Genomic DNA, 25065 nt, shown 5'->3' on the forward strand with positions numbered 1-25065 from the left:
GTTTGGTTCTTTGAGGTTTTTTCCTCTTTTTAGATGTATTTCTATTACATGCATCAGGTTTCTCTTTTCCTCCCTTTCTGTTACTCGGACCTTCCCGGCTTTCCTGGATGCAGATCAACGAGTATCAGGTTCCCCAGGGAAGTGGCCACGGCACCGAAGTTCAGGGAGCGCTTGGACAACGCTCTCAGGCTCAGGGTGGGATTGTTGGGGTGTCCGTGCAGGGCCAGCAGCTGGACGGGATGAACCCGATGGGTCTCCTGTGATAATTGCCTACTGACCAAACAGTAACAGGAGGCGCTTGGCAAATCTAAAAAAAAAAAAAAAAAAAAACAAAAAAAAACAGACTAAAACCCGTATTACGTTTAAACCCAAGCATTTCAGCTGACTGCAAATCCCGGTCCGTGCCCGCGGCCGTGCCCGCTGTCCCGGGCCGTGTCCCGGCGCTCCCGTGACCCGGCGCGTCCCCGCCCCGCGGAGCCGGGCCCGGGCGGGGCGGAGCGGCCGGGCCGGGCAGGAAGATGGCGAACGTGCAGCTGCAGTTCCAGGCCAGCGCGGGCGAGGCGGACCCGCAGAGCCGCCCGCTGCTCGTGCTGGGGCAGCTGCACAACCTGCACCGCCTGCCCTGGGCGCAGCTGCGGGGGAAGCTGCAGCCGCGGGTCACCGAGGAGGTGAGGCCGCGCCGCGGGGGCCGCGTCCCCTCAGAGCCCTCCGAGCCCCGGCACCGCCCGCGGGCCCCGCGCCGCGTGTCCGCCCGGCCCCGGCGGCCGCGTGGGGCGGCGGCGGATCCCGGCCCGCGGCTGCTGCGGTGCCCACGTTCCTGGGGACCCGGCCTGGAGCCCCGGGAATCCTCGGCGGGTCCGGCCCGAGCCTGTTGCTGCGCCCGGGGCAGCCGGTCCCGCATCCCCTGTGCCCACCGCGGCGGGGGAAGGCGCGTTGCCCCCTGCGAGGGGACACAGTTGGCGTTAAGAGCCCCCTCCCTCCTCAGCCACTGCGGATCTGTTTGTTGAGGTGGTGGTGATGGCTTGTGGTGAAATGATGAACGTTTGGCATTGCGGCTTTTAGGTCGCTGGGTGTTTGGCAAGGGGTTTTTTTATTTTGCAGGGCTCTCCCCAGTCTCTTATGACAATATTTACCTTTATTGGGTTAGTTTGGTTTTAATTAAATTGCTATGTGAAACAGTAGTTCAGGGCTGGTAAATCAGTCCTATTTATCAGTAGGAAAACTGTCTCAACTTGAAGCTCTGAAGCAGCCTTTGCACTAAATAGTGTGGTTTTAAATTGTGGTTCATATGGCTTAGAACAGATGCTTGTAATGGAAAGTACGTTTGTATTTTCTGGTTAATAAACAGGTTTGTCAAATTTCCTGTTTCTTTTCACTTCGAGGGTTGTTGCACTTAAAAAGTGCACGCACAGCTTGTTTCCAGCACCTGAAATCCTTGTCATTAAAAGAGTGCCTATAGTGGGAACGAGATGGAGAGAAAAGTCTGACACCGTTCCTTGCCTTTAAATTCTTCTTTTCCCCCCCCCCAGATATGGCAGTCTGCTCTGAGCACCCTGAACCCAAACCCCACGGACAGCTGCCCTCTCTACCTGAACTACGCCACGGTGGCCGCGCTGCCGTCCAGGGTGAGCCGGCACAACAGCCCGTCTGCGGCGCAGTTCATCACCCGCCTGGTCAGAAACTGCCTGCCGGGAGGTGTCAACAGATGCATCGTTGTAAGTGGCTGTTGTTAAAATGTGCCTGGTGAAATGTCTGGTTGAGTGTTTTCTCGACTCTCCCCGGATTTCAGCTGTCTCCAAGGAGACTGGAGGTGGACACGTTTTGCCGATGTAATTACACTGACACAAGTGGTTTTGCACTGACACGTAAGCAAGACCTGACTGCAATAGCCTGGGCACGCTCAAGCAGTTGGGGGGAATTAAGGTTGGATATGTATGGGACATCTTCAACTAGGAATGCCCATGCAAAGGGAACCATTGGTGGCTTTTTCCAAACTGGAATTTATGATGTTAGCACAATGCTTTGGGAGATTGATGTAGAGTGCATGCAGGATGCAATGGGTGTATCACATAACCCATGAAAGGTGCCTTGTTTGTGTTATTCACAAGTCCTGTTGCAAACTAATGCTCCAGTGTGAGTCCTTTGCAGGACAAGCTCTTAGACTGCTTTGGTCATCTTCTGTATGAGCCTGATGAATTGATTTGTTTCTATGGCTTCTCCAGATTATATCAGATCTGTAGGTTGTCAGAGAAGACTCATGCAATCCGTGCCAGTAAAAAAATTTAATTATACTCTTCACTTGAAAAACTTATTTGCAAGAGTAATTACTTAATTTTTACCCTTGGTGTTAATTTGAAAATGTTTAGCTAAAACTGCTTTCCATTGGTAATTTCTGTAATGAACTTCAGAAAAATAGTCTCCCTGTTAAAAAGCTTTCGGGTTAATATTAGCCACATTCTCATGAAATTTGTCTTTGTTTCATTTGTTTTGAGCACATATTGGTGGTTCCCATGCCTTTTTTTTTTGTCTTGATCTGTTAGCTAACCTGTGTTAATTCCAGTAGTGTAATTAAAACAGTCCAGCTCCCTTATAAGGATGTACTAATTCCCACACAGCCCAACAGTGTAATTCATTTCCATATGGGAGTGAACCAGTTCAGTGTGGGTCTGTTCACCCATGCAAAACATGACGAATGAGCACGTCCTGACTCAGAGATCGGTTATTTCCCACCCACCTCCGTTTTTTCCCTCTTCACCAATAATACCCCAGGTAACAGCTCCTTTTAAATGCCATGTCCCACATCCCCTGGTGTTGTCTGACGTGTTTCCCTGCTGGCTGGTGTTTCAGATGGTCTGTGAGAGGTCTGAAGTCTTCGCTTCTGCCTGTGCCTTGGCCAGGGCTTTCCCGCTGTTCACACACCGCTCCAGCGCGTCCAGACGCACGGAGAAGAAAACTGTCACTGTGGAGTTCTTCCTGGTTGGACAGAACAACGGACCAATAGAAGTGGCCACACTTAAAGTAAGATTTTTGTGGGTTTTTTCTGTCATTTTTTCCCATTGTTCCCTGAAATGTTTTTTTCCTTCCGTTTGTTGCGTGCACAAATACATCTGCCTCAAGCTGCATATGGAACGGGTGTTGTATCTAAAATCATAAATTATCCTAGGTCAAAGTTCCTTGAAATGGATCCATTCACAGCACCTGTGAGGACAAATATTGAACTATTACTTGTAGCAATATTGAAATATTAGTGCAGCAAAGGCTGAAGATATTACTTGGAGTTTAGATTTCAGAGGTGGAAACCACCAAACAAATAGCACAAGGAAGTATGTATATCATAGATGCAAATAGTGTATTTTTAGCCTTTAATATTACATTGCCTTCCATGGCTGGGCTTCTCACTTTTTTTGTTCCTCTTCAAGATCCATAGACTTAAAAGCTATTCCAAGGTTTGCTGTTAAGCTGTTAGGGAGTTCCCTGTTCAGAGCTCCAGGTTCTGTGCTTCAGTACAGATGGATGCTGCCTTAGCTGATCAGTGAGGTTGTACAAATCCTGTAAAAGTTTAAGCAGTGGATTTGACAGAGTGTTGCTGCATGTGAAATTCACAGAATTGCAGCTTTAGGGTACTTTTTTTTTCAGTATCTTTTCCTCTGTACTTGATCCTTACTCTGTGAACTGATTTGGCCCCAGCAAGTGGTGCCAGACCATTTTTCAGGAAAGTGGCAGAGGCAGGCACGCTATGGGTACAACTGTTGATCACACGATTTTTTCATGCCCCGAATCAGAAAAATCAGTTCACTGGTGTCAGAAATAGTTCCTTCAGATAGGTAGATTCCAAACCACTTGGGTTATTTTTAACTTGAAGCTGCAGTTATTTCTACCTCCTGTTCTTCCCCTTGATCTCAATGCCAAAACTACGACTGGCTTCCTCCAAACTGAGTTTGCACCCCCTAAATTCAGCCAGCACCAGGGAGCTAATGTAGAACATGGAAGAGGCATGTAGTAAGATGTTTTTATATAAACCTGTCCCTTAACACTTGTATTTTACGCCTGTTGCATTGTCCAGGAGATTTTATGGTGAGGACTAGCAGGGATTGTCATAGTTTTACAAAGCACTTATTAAAGACTACCATTATCCAGGTTCTCTGGAGTACCCTGGAAACACAAACACAGGCACAGCTCATTTCTGTAAGTCCTGCTGTTCCCCTGGGGCTTGGCCTTTGGGTCAGATCACCTCCATTTACCTGCATGGCCTTAAGGGGGAGTCACTCCAGACCAAGCTTGGCTCCTGAGGAGGTCCTTATCCCTTTAGGGAAAGTGAAGCAATCAAAAGTAATTGTAGGGAATTGGGCACCATTCCAAAGCAAGCCAAGGTTTATGAGTCTGCTGAGATACAAAATGTGTGGAGTCCTTAGGCTGGTCTGGCCAAGCCAAACTTCCAAGTACCTCAGCACAAGTGACTGTCCAACACCTCAGATTCCTGTGAAACCCATCTTGACTTGCCCATCTGCTGTGTGTGGTCTTCAGTGTAGTGTGGCTCCTGCAGAGCTTGCACAGAGTTTCCTTCCCCCTAGTCTTACAGCTCCAAGTTGTTGATTCATGGGGGTTAAAAGTTGAAGCTTAGTGTCTTGTGTCCCCATTGTCCTTTTTTTGCCAGAAAGAACCTTCTTGAAGGAAACAGCTTTGGCATGCTCACCATTGATCATTTTGATTCTGCCCACTCTTGCCCAGATAAGTTTTTACTCAGTCCAGGTGAAGGTCAGACCATTTTGCCACAGGGATGAGGAAACAGATAACAAATATACAGATATTTTATATTTGTTTAACACAAATATAAAATATTCCACATTCCCCATGGGCCTGCCATATAGAATGTGTTGCTTTAGTAATCTCTGTTACCCTCAGCCACTCTGCCTGCCATGTACAAACTCTGCAGTTTCCCATGTTGTAGATTACACAATCTCTGCAGGCTTCCAACCTGAGCAGCCCATAAGCTCATTGTGACTTCCTGAATTAGCTTCCTCTTATCTCTCTTTCCTCCACCTCACGTTGCCTTCCTGGTATTCCTCTGATAGTGGAGAAGTCTACTAATTTTGCAATATCAGTTCACTGGGGGAAGGAACCCAGTGGCTTAGAGCACATGGAAAAGTTTGACTCATACAAAAAGTAATGGTTAGCTCGGTTAACATTATTTAATACTCTGCAGTGCCTTTGGTGCTTGCAGTTAAGCATTAATGTGCTCCAGAGGAACCACACATCTGGTGTTGGCTGCACAGGGCTAAATGCAAAGCTGTGCCAAAACCCAGCCAAGCCAAGGCCCCTTCTCAGGTGTCCTCCCTTCTTTCTGTAGTGCCTGGCAAGTGCTACGGAGGGAGTCAGGCTGGCTGCTCGGATCGTGGACACCCCGTGCAATGAGATGAACACAGATAACTTCCTGGAGGTGGGTGATGCACCTGATGAGTAAGAGTTACTAATTGTAAGTCTAGACTACAGTAATCTAAACCTACTGTAGCTGTCTCCTAGCAAAACCTGTATGTCAGCAGTGGGAAGCACATCAAACCAGAGATGCTGAGGCTGTTTCTTTGGCCTTTAACATTTTGTAGAACTTTGCAAAGTTGGAAGGAGGCAGAGTGTACAGCTTGGACAGTACACTGGGAGGCAGAAGACAGGAGTTCTTGGTTTGGTTATACACTGGCTTCTTGTCTTAAGCCTGATGGTGATAAGAGTTTCTGAAATTATGGGACAGTTGACATATTTCCAAATGAGCTTTATCATAAGGATCCGTAAAGCTGTTGAGAATGAAATTATTCCTGTCCTATTGCATCATGATCCAACAGAGTGAACAGTTGGCCTTTACCTCTGAAGATTTCTTTTACTGGCAGAGCTTAAAGGTCAAATTTGTATTTCATGCCATAGTAAGGCAAGGATGTCTCAGTGGAATTAGGCCATTGGAAAACCTACACCACTCCCAAAATTGTGACTGTTTGTATGTGTATGCATGCAAAAATCACACAGACCCTTTAATTGGGTACCCATACTTGTGGAAAGGCACAAATGTGTCCTGATGACTGACTGACAATGTCCTTTCTCTTTCAATGATTAAGGAAATCAAAAAAGTTGGCAAGGATCTCGGGATTACTCCTACCATTATCCGAGATGAGGAGCTGAAAGAGAGAGGCTTTGGAGGTATATCTTGTTGAATATTCCACTTTTTTCCTAGCATTTAATTGGAATGTTTTGCCATCTCCACTGTAATATTTTATTTGCGCTTTTTTTAAACAGTTTTATCGCCCATAATATTCCAAGATGTTTTACAGAAAACAGCCACAGGTGCTCCCCACAGTCTTTCTTCCCCACCAATGGTTTAATTCTCTGTTTTGCAGGTATCTATGGAGTTGGCAAGGCAGCTCTGCATCCTCCAGCCCTGGCAGTTCTCAGTCACACTCCCGATGGTGCAACACAGACCATTGCTTGGGTGGGCAAAGGTATTGTGTATGACACTGGAGGACTCAGCATTAAGGGAAAGGTACAGAAACACTTGTTCTGCTGCTGCCTTTACTTACAGTGTTGTTTTCTGATGAAAATAATTCAGTTAATGTCTGTAGGAAACCAAAGGACATTTTTTTGAGTAAAGGCTTGATCTACTCTCATGCATATGGGCACAAACTATTAGGGGTGAAGACCAAATGGGATTCAAGGAACACTTTACAGAGCAATTAAATAGCAACCTGATATTTTGCCCTTTAAATGTTGCCCACTGCTAGGAGAAAGCTAGAAACAAAGATGTTTAATTTCTGATTTCAGAGATTAAACCAAAACCCACTGGAGTTAGCCTCAGTGTGAAACTTGTAAACAACCCTTTTAATTTTACTTTTCTAACAAATTAGCAGCAAAGGTTTAGTATTTTTCAGTTCCAAGGCCAGATCCACCAATAAATAGATGCACATGTTCCTTGTTTCTGCTGCAGCTGAGCACTGTCAAAACCAGAGTCACAGAAGCATCAGAAACACTAGTTCTAGCAGGCATTACTGTGAAATTCTCTTTTAAAGAGAGAAAAATATTCTATGATTCTGTTTAAACAGACTACTATGCCTGGAATGAAACGAGACTGTGGTGGAGCAGCTGCTATTTTGGGTGCCTTCAAAGCCACTGTAAAGCAAGTAAGTAAAATGTGTTAATTGATATCATGTATCCCAGCATTGCCAAGGAGCAGTCTGGCTTTTGGATGTATTCCCAGATATGGAGGCCAGTCTAATCCTGCAGGTCTGACCTGACACTGCTGTGAGTGAGCTGGAGCCACCCTGCTCTCTGCTATTTCAGGAAAATATTTCACATCTTTACTGGGATCTCGAGAATTGTGAGAAATTCCTTGAGTGCTGATTTTTTTTTTTTTTTCAAAAGTCTCTCTTGAATTTCAGAGTTGGTTCTGTGGACTGAGTGGTTTCTAGTTCCTTGAATCAGATCTTTACTTGAGTTATCCAGTGCTGATTTTGTTTAAGCTGTGGGATTTGGGGCAGCTGTTGTCACCTTAGCAAAGAAGGGGATGAGCAACTCTGGGATATGAAGTCTTTCCACGTTCCAAATCCTGTGCCAGGTCTAATATTAACCTACTGGGGAAATGGTAGCTCTAGTCTCACCAGGAGCTGCTTGTTGGTTTCTTCTGTGGTCAGAAAGTAGTGGGGGAGCTGAGAAGAAGCCAGGTATTGAAATACGAAGAATTTAAAAAATGCATATTGCACTTTAACAGTATGAGCTGGGGAAAAGTGGCTGCTGCCAATAAAACTCTGCCCTCTCCACAAATCCAATGACTGAGTCTTGCTGACAGAGCAGCTCTTGCCTCCAAGGAGTATCCAAAGTTCAAAGAATATTTACTGCTGCAGATTAATGCATAGATCTGATGGAAGCTTCATCCAGGGGCTGATCACTGCCAAATTCCCATTTCCCAATAGTTTAGCTCTGTGCCTTGGCCCTGGCAGCGTGTTTGATATGGAAAGATTGTAAACTTCGCAGTTATCTGCAGAGAATTAAAATTGAAACCAGATGTGTGAGCTGCATCTTAGGCAGAACGACTACCTTGCCATAATTAAGTCCTTCATAAAGTTAAATTACAGGTTTGCAAGGGACATGAGCTGGAACTTACACAGGGCTTTGGGAGAGTCTGGGAAAGCCATGGATGTTGTTCTTTCAGTGATTCAGTCCTTGTTTCCAGAGCAGTTTTGTGTGTGATTATCTGCACTGAGAGAAGTCTATTCACAATCACAGCAGATGAGATGGCAGGTAATCTGTCATGTCATATACAATTCCTGTAACAGTGAATAAACTGGCACTGATAGGTTTGGGCCAACTGAGCCTGGAGAATCTGTGCCTTTATGTGTAAAAACAAAAGAATGAGCTCAGTGCTTAATTTTACAACCTCATGTAAGAAGACCTGTTAATGTCATCCCTGCAGAAAACATGTTCAGATAGGCAGTGGGAAGAATTTGTTCTTGTTACTGTTTCAAAACTGGGTTTTTTAAATGATTTTAAGGATAAAAGGTGGAAGAGGTTTAAATGAGCTATGCTTTGTCACAGAGACTGAACTGGGAAATGGGTGTTGGATAGAAAGCTCAGTGGGAAGAGGGGCAGAGGTTATTATCCATCCTCAGAAAATACCTGCCTGCATGCTGCTCAACAGTTTCACAATGTGGTTTTAAAAGGCTTTGGATAGCAAAATTCAGCAAGTGATTTTTTTTTTTCCTAGAAACATGCATTTCATCTATTGTGAGCTTTCTAACACAATGGAGAACAGAAAAACACTCAAATTTTTGAATTCTTTCTTGATCCTGCATGTTAACACAGTGAATGCTGCTTTTGGAGAGCTACAGGCAGAACGAGATTCAGGAAAGGGCAACTGATACTGGAAAGAGATTTTCACGTCTCTCTAGGAGGAGGAAAATTCAGTGCAGTCCAGTGAGATACTCTGAACGAGTGGGGGGTTGCAGCACAGACCATTTTGGAAGAGCAGAGGGTCATGGATGGAAGGTTGTCTCACCAGCAGTGCTGTTTGCCCATTTAACTGGATGAGAAACTGCAAAGTTACCTTCTGGCTTCCAGATGCTGCCCGTTATTTTGAAAGGTTTTGATTGATGCATTTGCCCTTTAGACTTCAGAACATGAGCTGACTCAGGAAGCCCAGATTTCTTCAGCCAGGGGCTTCTATCAAGAGATTAACAGTAAAACTGGCCCTGGTTTCCCTCAGGATCTAATGTTATTAGGACTAACTATCCCAGTTGAGGAGGAACTGTGTTTTTGTTTGTTAAAGTCTGCTGTCTCCCTGTCTGTTCCAGGATCCCTCCACACAATACAACTACTGCATAAATAACAAAATCATCATAGATTTTAAAATATCATCCATAATTGATTTTAAACCAAAGCAAACCAGTATGAGATATACCAGAAGGCTGTAGGCTAAGGGGAAAAAAACCAGGTTGAAGATGCTGTGTGCCTCCCAGCAGGAATGACACATGAAAAAAACCCAACAAACACCCACTTCACCCTCCAAGAAACACAGATTTCCCATGAAATTAGTGGCATTATTGTCAAGAAGTCATAATCCCTCATTGATTTCAGTCCAAATAAATTAGCTTGATGTGACTCAAAAGCCATTTCTCTCCCGTGGTTTTTACAGGGTTTTAAAGACAATCTTCATGCTGTTTTTTGTCTGGCCGAGAACGCAGTCGGACCACGGGCAACAAGACCTGATGACATTCATGTTCTTTACTCTGGAAAGTAAGATTGTGTTTGTCCTTTTCCCAGAAACTGAGAGCAAACATGATTTTTGGTTCTGTTTACCTGAGAGCCATGTAAATGGTGAACCTGCCCCTAATCAGTTTCCCTAAATATTGATGGTAGTGTTTCAGACAGCCATAGCAGTGAGTTTTAAGTGTGCTTAGTTTTCTGTTGAGTGTGTAAATACATAGCAAAATATGTATCATGAGCTGATTCCTTAGGTCACTCAAATTTAGGTGTTTTTTTGTAGTACAGCCAGTGTTCTGTATCTGTCTGTAGTCCATGTTGTCTCAGTCACAGAGGTTACCATTGATCAGAATCTCTTTTAAGCAGAGTATGTGACCTCTGTGGCAGTAATCTGTAGAATCCCAGCTCAAATGCTGAGCATCACACAGGCCCAACAAGTAGACCCTACCATGAGGACAGTGCTGTCATATCCCTTTTCCACGTGTGCCCTGGATGCTTGGAGCTGGGGAATAAGCAGCTGTACAGACTGTCAGGGTCAAATAAGAAAGCACATTGTGTTTGACTCTGCTCTCCTCCAGTGTTCTAGTCCAGGCAGGTGAGTCTTAACTCCCAGCCTGAAGCACTCTTGTCTTAAATGCCCTCTCTCTTGCTCCTAGAACTGTGGAAATCAATAACACTGATGCAGAAGGCAGACTGATACTGGCTGATGGAGTAGCTTATGCATGCAAAGATCTTGGAGCTGACATCATCCTGGACATGGCCACTCTTACTGGAGCTCAGGTACTGACCCGGAATGGCTGGTGAGCAGGGAGCAGTTATTCTTGTGGTGTAACTTTCTAGAGAATGAACTGGTGTTCATATCAGGAGGAGAAACGGTGGCAAATTTTAGAAGCATGAATGTTGCATGTACTGGTGTAAACATCAATCCTTTGAACTGAATCCTTTCCCATTATTGTCCTACTGGAAAAGTGGTTAATTAGTGGCTCCTGAGTTTTGTGTGTTTGGAGGGAAGCAATCTTTCCAGTGAATCAGGGTGTTACATTCAGACTGTGATGGACACACATTGCTGGGGTATCCTCTTTGTGTGCATTTTAGATTTTTTATTTATAATTTGTTTCTTATTTAATTTTATTTCTAAGGATGAATAATTGCAAAGTGATAGAGTTTGCTTACTCAGTAATTACAAATAAATATGTTTTTGGGACAGTGATTTGAATAGGACATACAAATGAAGATTTTCACCACAGAATGGATTCTCAGAAAATTTAAAAGATTCAGTAGGAGCTACAATGTCTTTGTAGCATTAATTTATTGTGGAGTAGTTCTGAGCCATTTTTTCTTGGTAGTTTTGTTAGATGGAAAGCAGCTCTTGATGGTGAGGGAGAATAGTACAGAATTATCCTGCCCAGCGCAGTTAAGGTGACTTCTTCCTGATTTTGTCTCTTGTCTCACTAGGGAATTGCTACAGGAAAGTACCATGCTGCTGTCCTTACCAATAATGAAGAGTGGGAAAAGGCTTGTGTTAAAGCTGGCAGGAACTGTGGAGACTTGGTCCATCCTCTGGTGTATTGCCCTGAGCTGCACTTCAGTGAATTTACCTCTGCTGTAGCTGATATGAAGAACTCTGTGGCAGTAAGAATGATTTTTTTCTTTTAAATTTCTTTATTACATAAAAATGTGTGTTTTCTGGGCAGTGTGCTGGCCTGCTGGTAGCTGGCTGGAAGCTCTTCCTGGGGGTTCTAATCTTTCAGAAGTGGCCATATTGTTCTGGACTTCAGGGCCTTTTCCCTGAGGCTTTGCAGTTTGTATGTGGCTGCAGTGACATTCAGTGTCAGTTTTAAATGGGGTGGTCAACTGCAAAGGTGTCTTTGTGCTGCTTGCCTGTTAAACATGGCCCTAAATGAATCCATTCCTGGATGGAGACTGTTTAGGAAGTTAGTATTCCTCAGATCATGCATAACCAGCAGAGGCTGTAACTGGGAATGCAGAAACCAGGAAATTGAGGACAGAGACCTCAAGAATTGCTGCAGCTGCTTTTGCTGCATTTGAGAGTTACAATGTGCAGTTAAGTTCAAAAACACTTCAGGACGGAGCATGGGCAGAGCAGGAATTGAGCAGGGACTGCTACCAGGGACAGATTCAAAGGATTTACAGCATAGATGGTTTGGTTTAGGGCCATTGATTAAGCTTTGAACAAGATTTGCATAACTGCCTTTTCTGTAGGCAGAATAAACCATTGCCATTTTCTTTTCTTACAAGACCAACTGTATGTTTACTGTTCCTGCAGGACAGAGACAATACTCCAAGCTCCTGTGCCGGGCTCTTCATTGCTTCCCACATCGGCTTCGACTGGCCTGGGGTCTGGGTCCATATAGACATTGCTGCGCCCGTGCACGCAGTGAGTATGTTCTTGGGGTGGGTAAAGACACCTGCAGGGGCTCTGAGTTGTGTCCATCCAGTTCAGAGGGACAGAAACAGGAGGAGAAGAGTTCTTGGGAAAAGCTGACTCGTCGTCTCTGTTGCGAATTTCTTTGGTTTGGTAGTTTCATCTGTTTGTATTTTTCATTTTGGTTCTAAAAATATTCTGACAGACACTTTAATCAGCAACATCTTTATCATTGTAGGCTTTGACAACTTGCCTGCTTTCTGTTCATGGCAGTAATCCCAGCCTTCCATTTTCATCCATGTTGTTTTAAGATGATTGACCAGAGTTGACCATCCTGCCTGCTGACCTGCAGCAGAGAAAACATGTTCCCTCTTGGGGGTTTCCCCTCCTCCCTTTGATGGAACTTGTGCATATTATTTTTTTTTCTAAAAACCAAGCCAATTTACTCCCCCTGCCTCCTTTTCTTTTTTAAACACAGTTTATTCAGCTTCAGCTCCAAATCCATGCTCAGGCTGGGTGGAAGATTCCCTGCCCTGAACAATGCCGGTGTAAATCCACGCTCGAGTCAGTGTGAGCTCTGTTCTCATGTGAATCAGCCGATGTGTTGGGTTAATCCAGCCAGGACAGATTCCAGTAGCAGTGAGGATACAGCAGCACAAGGCCTGCCAGGGACCCTGAGTGTTGGCTGTGGCTCTTCACCATCATTCCTCTGACTGAGTGAGGGGGTAAATTAAAACTAAATTCGGTTCATACCATCCGAGGTGCGAACTGTGTGGTTCTGGTTCTCTTCTAGGGTGAACGAGCTACTGGCTATGGCGTGGCTTTGTTGCTGTCCCTGTTTGGAGGGGCATCTGAAGACCCTTTGCTAAACTTGGTGTCTCCTCTTGGGTGCAATGGAGACTCTCCCACTGAAGACATGGAGAGGGATTCCAAGAGACGGCGCCTGGTTTAACACGCCCCAGCCCCGAGGGATGGGGGTGTGGGTTACCTCACTTTGCACTGATTCATTCTCAAGCAATGAAAATGTCACACATCAGAAATTGCCATTTTTTTTTTTTTACTATCATGATAAGATTTATTATTTGTTTCTGATAAGAACAGCCTGATGTATTGTTTTTTTTTTTTAAATTATTGGTGCACACAGTTGCTGAACAATATCAGTGGTGCAGAGTCCAGGCTCAACTAACTATATCAGGAAGAGGGCATGTCCTCCTCTGAGCTCCTCACAAAACCTAACTAAGTGCATTAATGCATGAGAAGCTCTCTCTAGTCTGAAGAAGCAACTGCAGCTATTGCTTACAAAGCCTTCTGAATTACTTATTATATGTGAGGTTTTATCAGACGTCTCTGCAGGCCCCTCTACATCTCAGAACACGGGACAAAGTAAAAAAACTCTGTAGACTTGGCTTATTCAGAGACATTTTAGCTTAGGAAAAGGAGATGTAATGAGAAAAGGCCTATAGTTTTAATAAGGTGCTGTTTCCGCATGTTTAATGTTTTTCTGACCAGTGAAATCAGCAAGAGGGGTTCAGAACATATCTCTGTGTAGTTGTTTCACATACAAATTACAGAATGTATTCACGTTAAATGAGGAAAACAATAGAGGGACTGTGATTGAGTAAAATCGGTTTACAAAGTGGTGGCTTCCTGCCACTTCATAAATTTATTATTATTAAAGAAGCTTACATATCCCATGTGGTGTTTGGTGGTGTTATTTACATTTCTGAGAACACTGAGTGCTCCGAGAGTTCGTGCACTCCGTCATTCCTCCGTCCACATTCCTCTTCCCAGCACTCACATCCCAAACCAGGCCTGAGAGAGGAACAGCTTCCACTGAGCAGCTGGGGGCAGTTCTGGAGAACTCATTTGTTGGATGCAGCAGCAGCTGGGGATGCACAGTGTGAGTGTCTGTGCAAGCCAGTCACAGTTGCTCCCGGGCAACTGGTTTGGCTGGGACACCTCGGGAAGTGACTTGTCCCAGTTTGTGTCACGTCAGCGCTGGGAACGGAGCGACCGAGTCCCTGTCCCGTGGTTCCAGCATCAGCCTTTGGAAACATTCCTTGGCTCCCCACCAGCGTCAATGGGGAAAAATCCCCCCAGCACACAGTTGGCTGCTTTGCAGGTGAAGTCAAGCTGGGCTGGGCTGGATTGTACCTTTCCTTGTGTCAGAGGGGATCTCTGGAGAACTGGTGTTGGTTTTACTGCAGTTCCTGCAGTGGGATACACATCTGACCTAGGAATTGGTCTTCCTGATTAAAGACTTCATGGAAAGCTTGATGCAGAAGGGAGAAGAAACAGGTTTCATTCTATTCTGGCCCTATTTGATTCTTACACAGAATGTAACTTTAAAAACTAAATGAAACAAATCCACCAGAACTTCATTGCTTCCTGTATTTGTTTCTCCCTTGCTGTTCTGGTTCCCTGGTCCACTTGAGCATAGTTTTAAGAGATTTGTATCTAAATGAGTTCTGCCTTTGGTTATTCTGGACACTTGGGATAAAGCATATCCCACCAAAAACTGCTGTGGGAAATGTGTTGATGAAGTTGTTTTCATTACTGAGCACTGAAGTGAATGGCAACATGTTCTGATTTCTGTGCTCTGAAATCAAGTCTTCAATGCCCGTCCTGTAGGAACACTCTTCAAATAAATCAATTCTAATTTTGAAATGTAGTGTTTTGCCAGATTTTTACATAAAAAGTAACTTTGGCTTTGTGGCACGAGGCTAAATTCTAATGTTATTCATGGAATGATAGCAGAGAAGTTCAATTTAGATGACTGATAATCATATTCTTCCATTTTACTGTGTCTCAAGGCATATAATTCTACTGGATTTAATTTGGAAGGCACTTAATAGAAGCCATTTTTAAAAAGAAATACCTCATAATGAGGAAATCTATTATGAAATACCTGAAAAGCAAATGGGGTAATTTTCTGGGAAATCAAAAACTGAAAACCAGCTTAAGTTTGCTTAAGCAGAGTAAAATAAATAATTCAACACCCAATAATAGAAAAGTTTGATCCTTTCTCTGTTTTAGAGATACAAAATAAAAGTCAAATATCTTTTTTTTTTCAAATCTATAATAAAATTTCCTGCTGTTCCTGATGTACATTATTATCTCTTTCTGTTTTGATAAAAGGTCTATTCTCTAGAGCACAAGCTTTGGACTTAACACAAGACAGTGATTTGTGAGCTGTCTTTACCAATTAAATGATTCTCTCTGTTTTGTGTTTCACAGGGCTTGCACTGGGATCATTCCCGTTAAGTTCACAGTGTCTCTTGACCCCTAAAGAGTAGAATTTTAATTCCTTCAAGACCCACTTCCACCACCTGGATTTACTTACCTAGTTCCAGGTGCTGGACAATTTTGCCCTGAAGCATCTTGGTGTGAGACCTGGAAGCAATTTACGAAAAGGGAGATCCCAAAACTGCCTTAGAAGTAGCAAGGATGTAGAAATTCATATGTGGGATGGTTACCAAAATAAGAAATAAGCTCATGTCGAGCAGCAGAGCTGGAATTTGGTCTCTGCAGCTGCCACCCACTGCTGGTCCCTGCATGGCCAGAGGTGAGCAGGGTGCTGAAGACATCCATGTCTTTACTAGCTGTGTTCCACCAGCACTGACACAAGCAGCTCCACAGGCCCTTCCATGTGACAGAGCAGCAGTTATTTACAGGAAACTGTTCCAGACACCAGAGGTTGACCTCTGGATTTAGGTGACTGCACTTGAAGTGTATTCTGGCACCACTTAAGCAACTTAAAATAGAAACACTCCTACTCTGGGCAGGGTGCACCTGCAGATGTTTGTAAACTGCTGAGCCTTGGGTCCTCCACTCTGTGGAGAGCCCTGGACCAACCCTTCCAAAGCAGAACAGGGCTCAGGGAGCTGCCAGAGGTCAACTTCGTGTTGAAATAAAGAACTGAAACTTGGGGACTCCCAAACTCCAGGTTCCCAGATGTCCTCCCACTCCTCAGGTGCCTTCTGAGCAACCACAGGAGGTTCAGCAGGGTCACAGAGCAGCACAAGAGCAAGGGAGTGCCTCTCTAGATTATTTTGTAGGTCTTAGACCTTAAATCACTGCAGCTGTGGGCCCAGCACTTATAAGAGGAGGTTGATGATTAATCACAAGTGGATACACTCCTTCAGGAGATCTTATTTCCTCCTTGGTGCTGCTGTTACCTGAGGATGATCCTGTGGAAGCTGATGCAGGCAGCAGGTGAGTGAGGAAGTGCCTCTGCCATGGCCAGCAAGCTCTGGGGGCTGATGGTCTGGGCAGCAGTTTGTGTGAACTTCATGGCAGACTTGGGGGGGAGGACAAGGGTGATCTGCTGGTTTGCTTGTTAAAGTGGAGTTGGTGCTCAGTCAGGCAAAAAACTGCCTGTGATGTTTTCTTCAGTGCAGGAAAGGCCTTTTCTGCCATTAAGGTTGTGTTAGTCCAGACTCATTTGGGTTCCCTCTGGGTGTGCTGGACTTTACCTGCAGCCTCTGGTTTGAATCTGCAGGGTAGCTGAGCCATGCTGGGTGGGGAGGGATCATAGACACCTCCTGCTGTGTCTGGGAACAGTGTGAGAGCAGGAGGCAGGAAATCCCGTCCTGTTTGTCATGTGGACAATTTGGACAAAGCAGTTCCTTGGAAAATAGTCTTTTGGACATCAAGACAAGCACCTATATTCCAAGACTGTTCTAGGTGAGACAGGAGTACCTTTTATCTTCTAACACCTATGCACAAAGCTCCTATTTGTTGTGTTTGCTACAGCAGGATTAGGGACCTGCTGGAAAAGCATCCATACAGGAAAAGGGTCCTTTTGTACTTCCACTGCACCGCCCCAGAAGCTGCACAAAGTCACACCAGACAATGAAGTTGATATTTCTCCCTTTGCATGTGTAAGGGATGGAATTAGTGCATGTCAGTCCTTAGTTCCCATTGTGGTTTGTGTCTTGGAAATTCTGTTGCCTTGATATGTGATGACTTCTGGGCTCTGGATGGACAAGTAATAGTTTTCCAAAACTGCAGTGCGGGGATTTTTATTTTTCTCTTTCATGTTCTCTCTCAAACACTTCTCTTACACAAAACCCACAGAGAGAGTTCCAGGCAGTGTCCACCCATGTGAAACCAGACATTTTTTCCATAATCTTTTTATAGATTTGATAATATTTAACTCGGCATGTATTAAAAATGTATGGAGTACATAAAATTCATTATAAATGTCACCAAACAGGCCAATGGCTTTTTAATATCGCTGCCACAAGACTGCATTTTAACCTATTTCCTGTCTGGATCCATTCCAGAGGCAATTCCAGGAGGGGAATATAGTTAGTCTATATTTACTTAGTCTGTTTAACTTTCAGTTAGTGTCTTTGGCTGATCCCGTGGCCGTGCTATTTTGGGATGATTTATACAATATTTACATTAAATTCTGCTAATATTTCCTTGCCTCTTGAAGTCGGATTACACTATTTACATCTCAAAGGCCCAAGCTGGAGGAATAAGCAGCTGTTCCAGGCACCAGAGAGAATTTAGCGTAGGGGAGGCTGCCAGAAAGGAGACCATGTGTCTGAAATACTCATGGAGGAATTATTTAGAATTGGACCAGTCCTCCATGAAGGAAGGGGGAATCATGGAAGGGTTTGGGTTGGAAGGGACCTTAAAGACCATCTAGTTCCAAACCTCCTGCCATGGGCAGGGACACCTTCCACTATCCCAGGTTGCTCCAAGCCCCGTCCAACCTGGCCTTGGACACTTCCAGGGATGGGGCAGCCACAGCTTCTCTTGGCAGCCTGTGCCAGGGCCCCACCACCCTCCCAGGGAAGGATTGCTTCCCAATATCTAATCTAAATCTGTCCTTTTTCAACTTAAAGCCATTCCCCCTTGTCCCATCATTTCAGCCCCTTTTCCAAAGTCCCTCTCCAGCTGTTTTGGAGCCACTTTAGGCACTGGAAGGGGCCCTAAAATCTCCCTGGATCCTTCTCTTCTCCGGGTGAACACCCCCAGCTCTCTCAGCTTGTCTTCAGAGGAGAGAAGCTCCAGCCCTCTGAGCATCTTTATGGCTTCCTCTGGACTTGCTCCAACTGATCCATGTCTGTAGATCAGAGGCAATTCCCATCTCCAGTGGTAGGGCAGAGCAGTTGGCTAAAGGGAATAAAGTGCCTCCTTTACTCAGGGCCTCTGTGTGGTGTGGCAGGAGAAGCAGGGCAATGGTCCTTTGGTGTGTGTCTGTGCCTTTTACAAAGCTGAGACACACCTTCAAAACAGAGTTTGGATGCTGAGGTTGTATTTCCCAAAGCAAAAAAGTAAACTTTGGATTTATAAAAGAAGGTAAGACAAAATACATTCAACATCACTTAATTTAATTGCAAACATGCATCACAATTGGGGGGAAAAAAATTCCTCTCCACATGAATGGAATTTTACCTTCAGGATTGACCTGTGCAGTAACAAAGCAGCAACTGGATGAGATCAAAGTGCACAGAGCCAGCCACCATCAACCCCAACAGTATCTGGCAGAACAAATGGTTCTTCTGCATTGATGGCACAATGCAATTTAGTGGTCCAGGGAAAAAAATCCAAACTGTGATAATATTTGACAGCTACTGTTATCTAGAGGTGTGGGTAAAGAAACCAAATTAGCTGGAATTTTGAGCTATAATTATTCTCAGAGGAATCTGCAGACTTTTTAAGTATAGGGGATGGTTCCAACAGACATTCTTAATGGTTTGAAGCTCTGGAAGCAAATCTTGCTCTGAAAGCCAGTGAAACTTTAGGATGAATAAATATTTTTTCTTTTTACTCAATTTAGTTCTCATTTTCAAGTCAATGAATTGTCTACAGTCCATGAACAAAACGTTTGAAGTCTCGTGTCCTTGCTAATCCACCCTAACATTGGTTCTGAAGGACATTCATTGCACTTTAAAAATGTCTTGTTTGCAAAGTTACTCACTTCAATACTAAGAAAAACTTCACAGTAGTAAGAAAAACATACCTGTGGATAAATAATAGCTGTCATCCAGAAGGATTTTGTTGGCCTTGGAAAAGATAAAATGACACAGGAAAAAAACAAAAGAATAATGGGCAGGGCCAAATTGGGAATTGAAGCAGAAATCCTGCAATTCAGAATGATCAGGAAATAGAAAGTCTTTCTGACTTGGACACCACAAAGCAAAGCACAAAGCAGACAGATAAAACCTCTCTGACTCCTCCAGTTCATGGTCATGAAATAGCCTGAACCACAGGGGTGAGAGGAAAAAAAGAAAACAGTTTAAATGAATCATTTCTGTTTTCTAGGAAAAGGGGTGTGAGATTGTTAAACAGCATTTTTAACCCAGAGAAATAAATAAATCAGACCAGGGGGTGGGGGAATGGAACCTTTTAACAACTGCACTTGAACTGATGGGGAAGGGTCGTGATCTGCCACTAATGAACAATTCTCCAGGCTAGAAAAGTGAGCAGGTGAGGGATCCATGTCTGGCATCTCACCTTTGATGCTGTCTTCAGCTCCCATCTTTTCTGCTGCTTCAGCTCCACTTAATTCTTCAGCATTGTGGCACAAATGTGTTTTGAACAGCCTGAAAATATCAGGAAAAAAAAATTAATAGATTATGATAATTTTAGGTAGAGGTAACAGGAGGTTCTTGCCCAGTGGCAAATATCCCACCTGTGCTTTCCTGTGTGCTCTGAGTCCTCCTCCCCTTCATGCTCAGCCTGAGAGGTGGTAACCACCAGCTCAAATCACTAAAACAGTCTGAAAATCAGTGGAGTTCAGAGTTTTGTGGGTGATTTAGAAGGACAATCCTCAAAATCCAAAGGAATTGTGCCTGTAAATACTGTGTGTGCTGCTGGGCATCTCAGTGCATGTTTAACATTGTAGTACCAGTTAACCATAGCATAATGGAACACCAGTTAATGTTTTTATTCTCTTTATTAATACCTTTAATGTAGTGTTCGTATAGTTTAAGGCAGTTGTTGAAAACAAAATTAAGGCAATAACTGCTCTAAATCAGGTGTGCACTTTTTCTGAATTCAATGTCTTATAAACACTGTCCTTGTGACAACTCAGTGGCGTAAATCTGTAACTTCAGTGTTATAGAAATGACCAGAAAAATTCAGATTTGATTTAGAAATTACTTAAGAAATGAGAAACATTAAATTCTTTTAGTCTTTTTGTTCAACTAGTCAAATACTTTTATTCTGCTGTATTTTACAACATTTTTTTTTCCTTTTAAACCAGTCCTAATGAGTAAATCCAGGTTGCAAATCTGGAAGTATTTTTCCCAAAGAACTAAGGTTAAAGCTAAAGCCAAGGAGACACTGGGTCTAGGCCTGGTGTTTAAAACACCAGCCACTTGTTTGTTATGGGCATCCCCATTCTCACAAGTGACTTTCTTCCCTATCTGGCTGTCACATTCTTTCTCCTAAGACTGGATATCCCACATCCTTCACAAGCAATTTGGTAACACTTCACCACTTTTCCTATCTGTCTGAAATCATGCTCTGATAGCAAAATAACATTCCCAACAGCAGGCAAGCTCACAAACCTAATCCAAAGCCCGTTCTGTGAATATCAAAATGGATGAGGATGGTTCTTGAATGCTTATTTTGTTGGATATCACTTTGACATGTAAGATACAAAGGCTGTGAGAGCGACAGAGACTTTCATCTCTTTGACCAGCAGGAATTTAGCTTATGTCTTTTAAAATTGCCCCCCTCCTAGGAACACATGTAAGCTGGCAAGCCAGGAAATAATAAAGAGACAGTTATTCATCTGAGTATTTATACTTCTTCTGATACTATTGTTTTTATTTTTGTGGAGCACAGCTTACTTTGGAGCTGGCCAGGGTTTGGAAGCTGTCCATCCCCAGATCTAATATCCGAGACAGGAAGCGGATTTGACAGGCACATGCAATACTATAGGCAAACACAAAACAACACCATAAAGGGTTGGCTCTGGCCCAGCTTTGTATGTGATGTTGAAACATTTGCTATTCTGCTCAAGGTTCCTGCAAGGAAACATCTGTGAGATTCTGCCCCAGATAACGTGAAGTGTTTGATCAGTCCCTGGTCACTAGAAAGGCACTGGGAAGGCTTCTCTATAGGATCAAAATGTGCCTCGTGTTGGAGTAATGGAACAGTGACGTGAGGCTTGGAGAGCTGTTTGCATCCCCTTGCTGGGGGTCCTCTCACCAGTCAATCCCTGCTCCTGAACGAGCATCTCGAGGGAGCTCAAAGGACAGCCAGGGGCACTGTGGACTGTGATCCCTCATCCTGCTCTTGCTCTCCCCTTGCAGAGCTGGAAGGGCAGTGCCCCTCCAGTCCTCCTCTGCCACTCTTTACCCAGTTCCTTCTTGGGTCTTTTCTGCCTTCTCAGTTTTCCAAACCTAAAAACTACCCCAAGCAAACCTTTGTAGGGAGCGGGAGAGGGGCCAAGACTCAGGAAATGCTGGAAGGCCCCAACAGTGACCAGCAAACAGCAACACCTTGGCCAGATTTCAGCCACAGCTTTTCTCCAGGTTGCCCAACATCCATGAGCAGCACGTAGGCATCTGCATGGTGTGGGATAACATGGTGGCAGCAGTGAGGTGCATCTGCAGGGATGCAGTGAGCCAAGGAAACAGGCAGGCTTTGCAGGTTACAGTGTGCTGTCATTTAGAAAATTACCCTGACTTGGCTTGTGCAACTTGAGAACAGTTTGAACAAACATTTAAGAAAATAAAAAAGAGACTACTGGAGTAAGAGTGTCTGTACTCAGAGATTACTTAAATTGCTGTATTAGTGAGATGCTTACAGAAGCCAGGGAGCAGTGTTGTTATTTACAGAGTGGAACATTAAAAGCAATATTCTGGTTTGCTGTGCAAGTGGGTGACAGCCCCAAGAGCTGATGAGAACCCCTGATACCACAACCATCCTCCTGCTGTGTTGTGCAGCCCTGAGTGGCATCAGACACAGCAGGTGCCCCGAGGGAAGAGGTGGCATCTGTATATCCCTGCTGGTGTGTGGGCTTATGGCATGAGAGAATTTGGCCTCTGTTTAACTGAGTTTACCATGACTGTTTTAATACCTTGGCAAACTGATGCCCCCTTCTTTAGGATACTTTTAGTCTCCTTATATTTCCTCACCTCCAATCCGAATTTGGAAAAACTGTAGGTGAGAAAATATTTGACACAGCTCAGTCAAATCATCCAGTGCTCCTGAGTAATGCTCCCAAATCCAATCCCTTCATGGGTGGTGGCAGCTGACTTTGAATCCAACTAACAAACTGAACGAGATGCACCATCATCTCCACTGCTATTGCTCAAAAATAACTGTGTAGTTCTTCAAAATCTGTGCAAAATAGTCTTGGGTGTAAAGAAATCCAAAATGTGGTACTAAGTAAGAACTGGGAAAGGTGAAGCCACTCGAAAATCGTAGGATTTAAAATGTTCTGTGCCTTTCTCTGCTGGGAAGATAATCTCTGTATACCACTTTCTGGGGCTGTTTTTAGGAGCAGCAGCTCAGTGAGAACTGGATGACCCATAGCCCATTCCCAGCCTGGAACACATGCAATGTCATGTTGTGGGAAGATCCTCCTCATGCTTCTGCAGTAACAGGAATAACTAAAGGATTTGGACCAGCAGCAATTTCAAGGAATAATGTTCCTGGAGTTGTGCAATAAAGATCCTAGTGGGAGAGGGCCTAAAGCAGAGTGAATCAAAAACAATGCACTAAGATAAATGAGAAAATATTATTTGTTTCATAAATCTCCTCTCCATTGGCAGTCACAAGTATCTAAACAGGATTTTTATTTTAAAGAACCTTTTACACCCTGTTTATCCCATGCAGGTAATGGATTATTTAGCCTACTGACTGAACCAGTCATTTAAATGATTTCTGGCCAACTGGCAAGTACGTTCCAGCTCTCCTTAAAAGAGAAAGCCAAACAAAACAGAAGGGTGAAAATTAGTGGAACTGTGTTTGGAAAAAAAAAAACAAACCCAACCCAACAAGCAGTCAGTGCAAATCCTGCTCATACTGCCAGGTCCTCCTCCTGGTAAACACCACAGCCTGACATGCAGCAGAGCTTGGGACTGCCTGGCCCTCCTATGACATTGTTCCAGCAACCTTTCAGTTATTAAAATAGGGCTCCCACCTCGAGGCAGGGTCAAAGAGCCATTACTCCCCCAGAGCTCTCAGCACCAGCCTGTGGATGAACAGGAGCACAGCACGGAGCAGGTTTGTGCAGCAGCTCCTTCAGCCTGGCACAGTGGTGTCCATCAAGCTTAGGTTGACAAAACCTTTCTTTATAATTTTCCCCAACAAAATTTTAGAAGTGACAGTTTAATCCCTCTGAAAATCCGTGCTAAAAGGCACTATTAATTTGATTTTCATGCTCACCTGGTACTGGGCCACACAGAACCAGAAGAGCACAGTGTTCCATGTGCCACCACGCTGCCATCGAGGCTGAGAATTAAAAACGTGGCAGCACAGAAATAGCTCCAGTGTTTAACTAATGTTCCCTTAAGCAGAAAACCAAGGATTTCCAAAAGAAGATTATGTGGTTTGTCCCCTTCTGTAATGAGAAGAAAACAAATCTGTTGGGCATGATGCTATCACTGCTCTGACTTGACACCTTTTTTATAATTATCCCTGCCTGTGGCTGCAAACGCCTCTATAGCAGGTGACTTATCTTGCCTTAAACATTGTCACTTAGCAACTGAGGTCAAAAATGCAGAGGAGACTGGCAGTCCCAAAGAGTGGTTACTGCTCCTGAATACAGTAACTTGCTGTCTTCTTCCTTACATGGCATCCACTTGTCTTTCCCAAATACACTTACTTGAAACAGCAACAAGTGAGAGCTGAACAACTGGTGGAAACAAAGGTACGTTCTTGGCTGCAGAAACTTCTGCTTCAGGAGCCAGGTATGGTCCTTGTGATACTCTGTGTTGCTCCCAGAATGGCTGGAAGATCTCTCCTGTGAGCATGAACACATCTCCCACCCCATGTGCTGTTATGTGATACCAAAAGTCTGTTCTCCAGCACCAAAGCAAAGCACACGTGGAACCTCCCAGACAAGCAGGTACCTGTGTACACAAATCAAGTGCTTGTGTTTGCACAACTGATATTTATTGAAACTGTCCTTAGAATATTTTGGTAGCAGGTTCCACCCTTAGTTTAGCAAAACTCAGTGCTTAACTGTATTGCTGAAGAGAAGGTCAGAGAACTGCCCTAGGATGAACTTGTGTTGTTTCTTCACTGTTTCCATTCCATATCACTTTTCTGAGAGATGCCTTTTTATCCTTCTTGTGTCTTTCAATCACATGTTGTCTTAGCAACAGCCAGACTGTGAATGCATAGAGGAGCTGCAATTAAACCACATTTGCAGCTTACTTTTTCCACAGAATTCGCAGAGATAGACAAGTAAAACTTTTCTTGGTTTGGTAATTGAGAGAGAACTAGAATCTTACAAACTATCTAAACGAGTCAGAAAGGCAACATACCTCGGAGAGGATGTCTGTCCCAGTGGCCATAGCTTTTATATGTGTAAATTAAGGAGTTCAGGCTGCAAAGGTTTCGGAGGCAGGACTTGCTCTGTGTGAGTGTTGCACAGCACACTGTGAGGTCTGAGCATTATCAGAAATGAGGGCAACATCTAACGGCTGCACTTTTCTTCAATATGAGCAAATGGCTCTTTTCCCCAACAGTTAATTAAGTCAGCATAGGAAGAAGAAGGTTTCACTTGGCTACAGAGCACGATCCCCTCTGAATTCCATGTCCTGTGCTGAAGTGTCTCCGACAAACCAAATGACAAGTGTTCCCAACACCACAGTGTTCTCCCGTGCAGACTCCAGGACTGGCCACTCACCACTCCAGGCTCTCTTACAAAGCTGAATTCTTGGGCTGTGATAAACTGGTAGGCCTGGAACAAGCTCCCAAGATTTAATAACGAGTGCTGGACTTTGCATGTGGCCTGCCCTCAG

At 44.1% G+C, this 25065-nt stretch overlaps 1 protein-coding gene across 1 annotated transcript; it reads left to right on the forward strand.

The window, feature by feature from the left end:
- The first annotated feature begins 481 nt into the window (after positions 1-481).
- On the forward strand, positions 482-13812 carry NPEPL1 (aminopeptidase like 1). The gene is made up of 12 exons (XM_051803095.1): positions 482-668; positions 1530-1715; positions 2848-3018; positions 5348-5437; positions 6102-6183; positions 6381-6523; positions 7080-7157; positions 9665-9765; positions 10389-10512; positions 11188-11364; positions 12020-12130; positions 12912-13812. Exons 1-12 carry the CDS (start codon positions 519-521, stop codon positions 13068-13070), a joined length of 1572 nt encoding a protein of 523 aa, XP_051659055.1. The 5' UTR covers positions 482-518; the 3' UTR covers positions 13071-13812.
- Positions 13813-25065: the final 11253 nt, after the last annotated feature.

Source organism: Manacus candei, unplaced genomic scaffold (genome assembly GCF_025592945.1).
Source record: "Manacus candei isolate 608988 ecotype Guabito, Panama unplaced genomic scaffold, ASM2559294v1 h1tg000057l, whole genome shotgun sequence".
Lineage (NCBI taxonomy): Eukaryota > Metazoa > Chordata > Aves > Passeriformes > Pipridae > Manacus > Manacus candei.

What these genes read in the sequence shown, in the direction of transcription:
- NPEPL1 (XM_051803095.1), top strand. Translation starts at nt 519, where the DNA reads ATGGCGAACGTGCAGCTGCAGTTCCAGGCCAGCGCGGGCGAGGCGGAC. An exon ending in ACACAGATAACTTCCTGGAG is followed by an intron (nt 5,438 to 6,101) that starts GTGGGTGATGCA and finishes TCAATGATTAAG; the next exon opens with GAAATCAAAAAAGTTGGCAA. An exon ending in TTGCTGCGCCCGTGCACGCA is followed by an intron (nt 12,131 to 12,911) that starts GTGAGTATGTTC and finishes GTTCTCTTCTAG; the next exon opens with GGTGAACGAGCTACTGGCTA.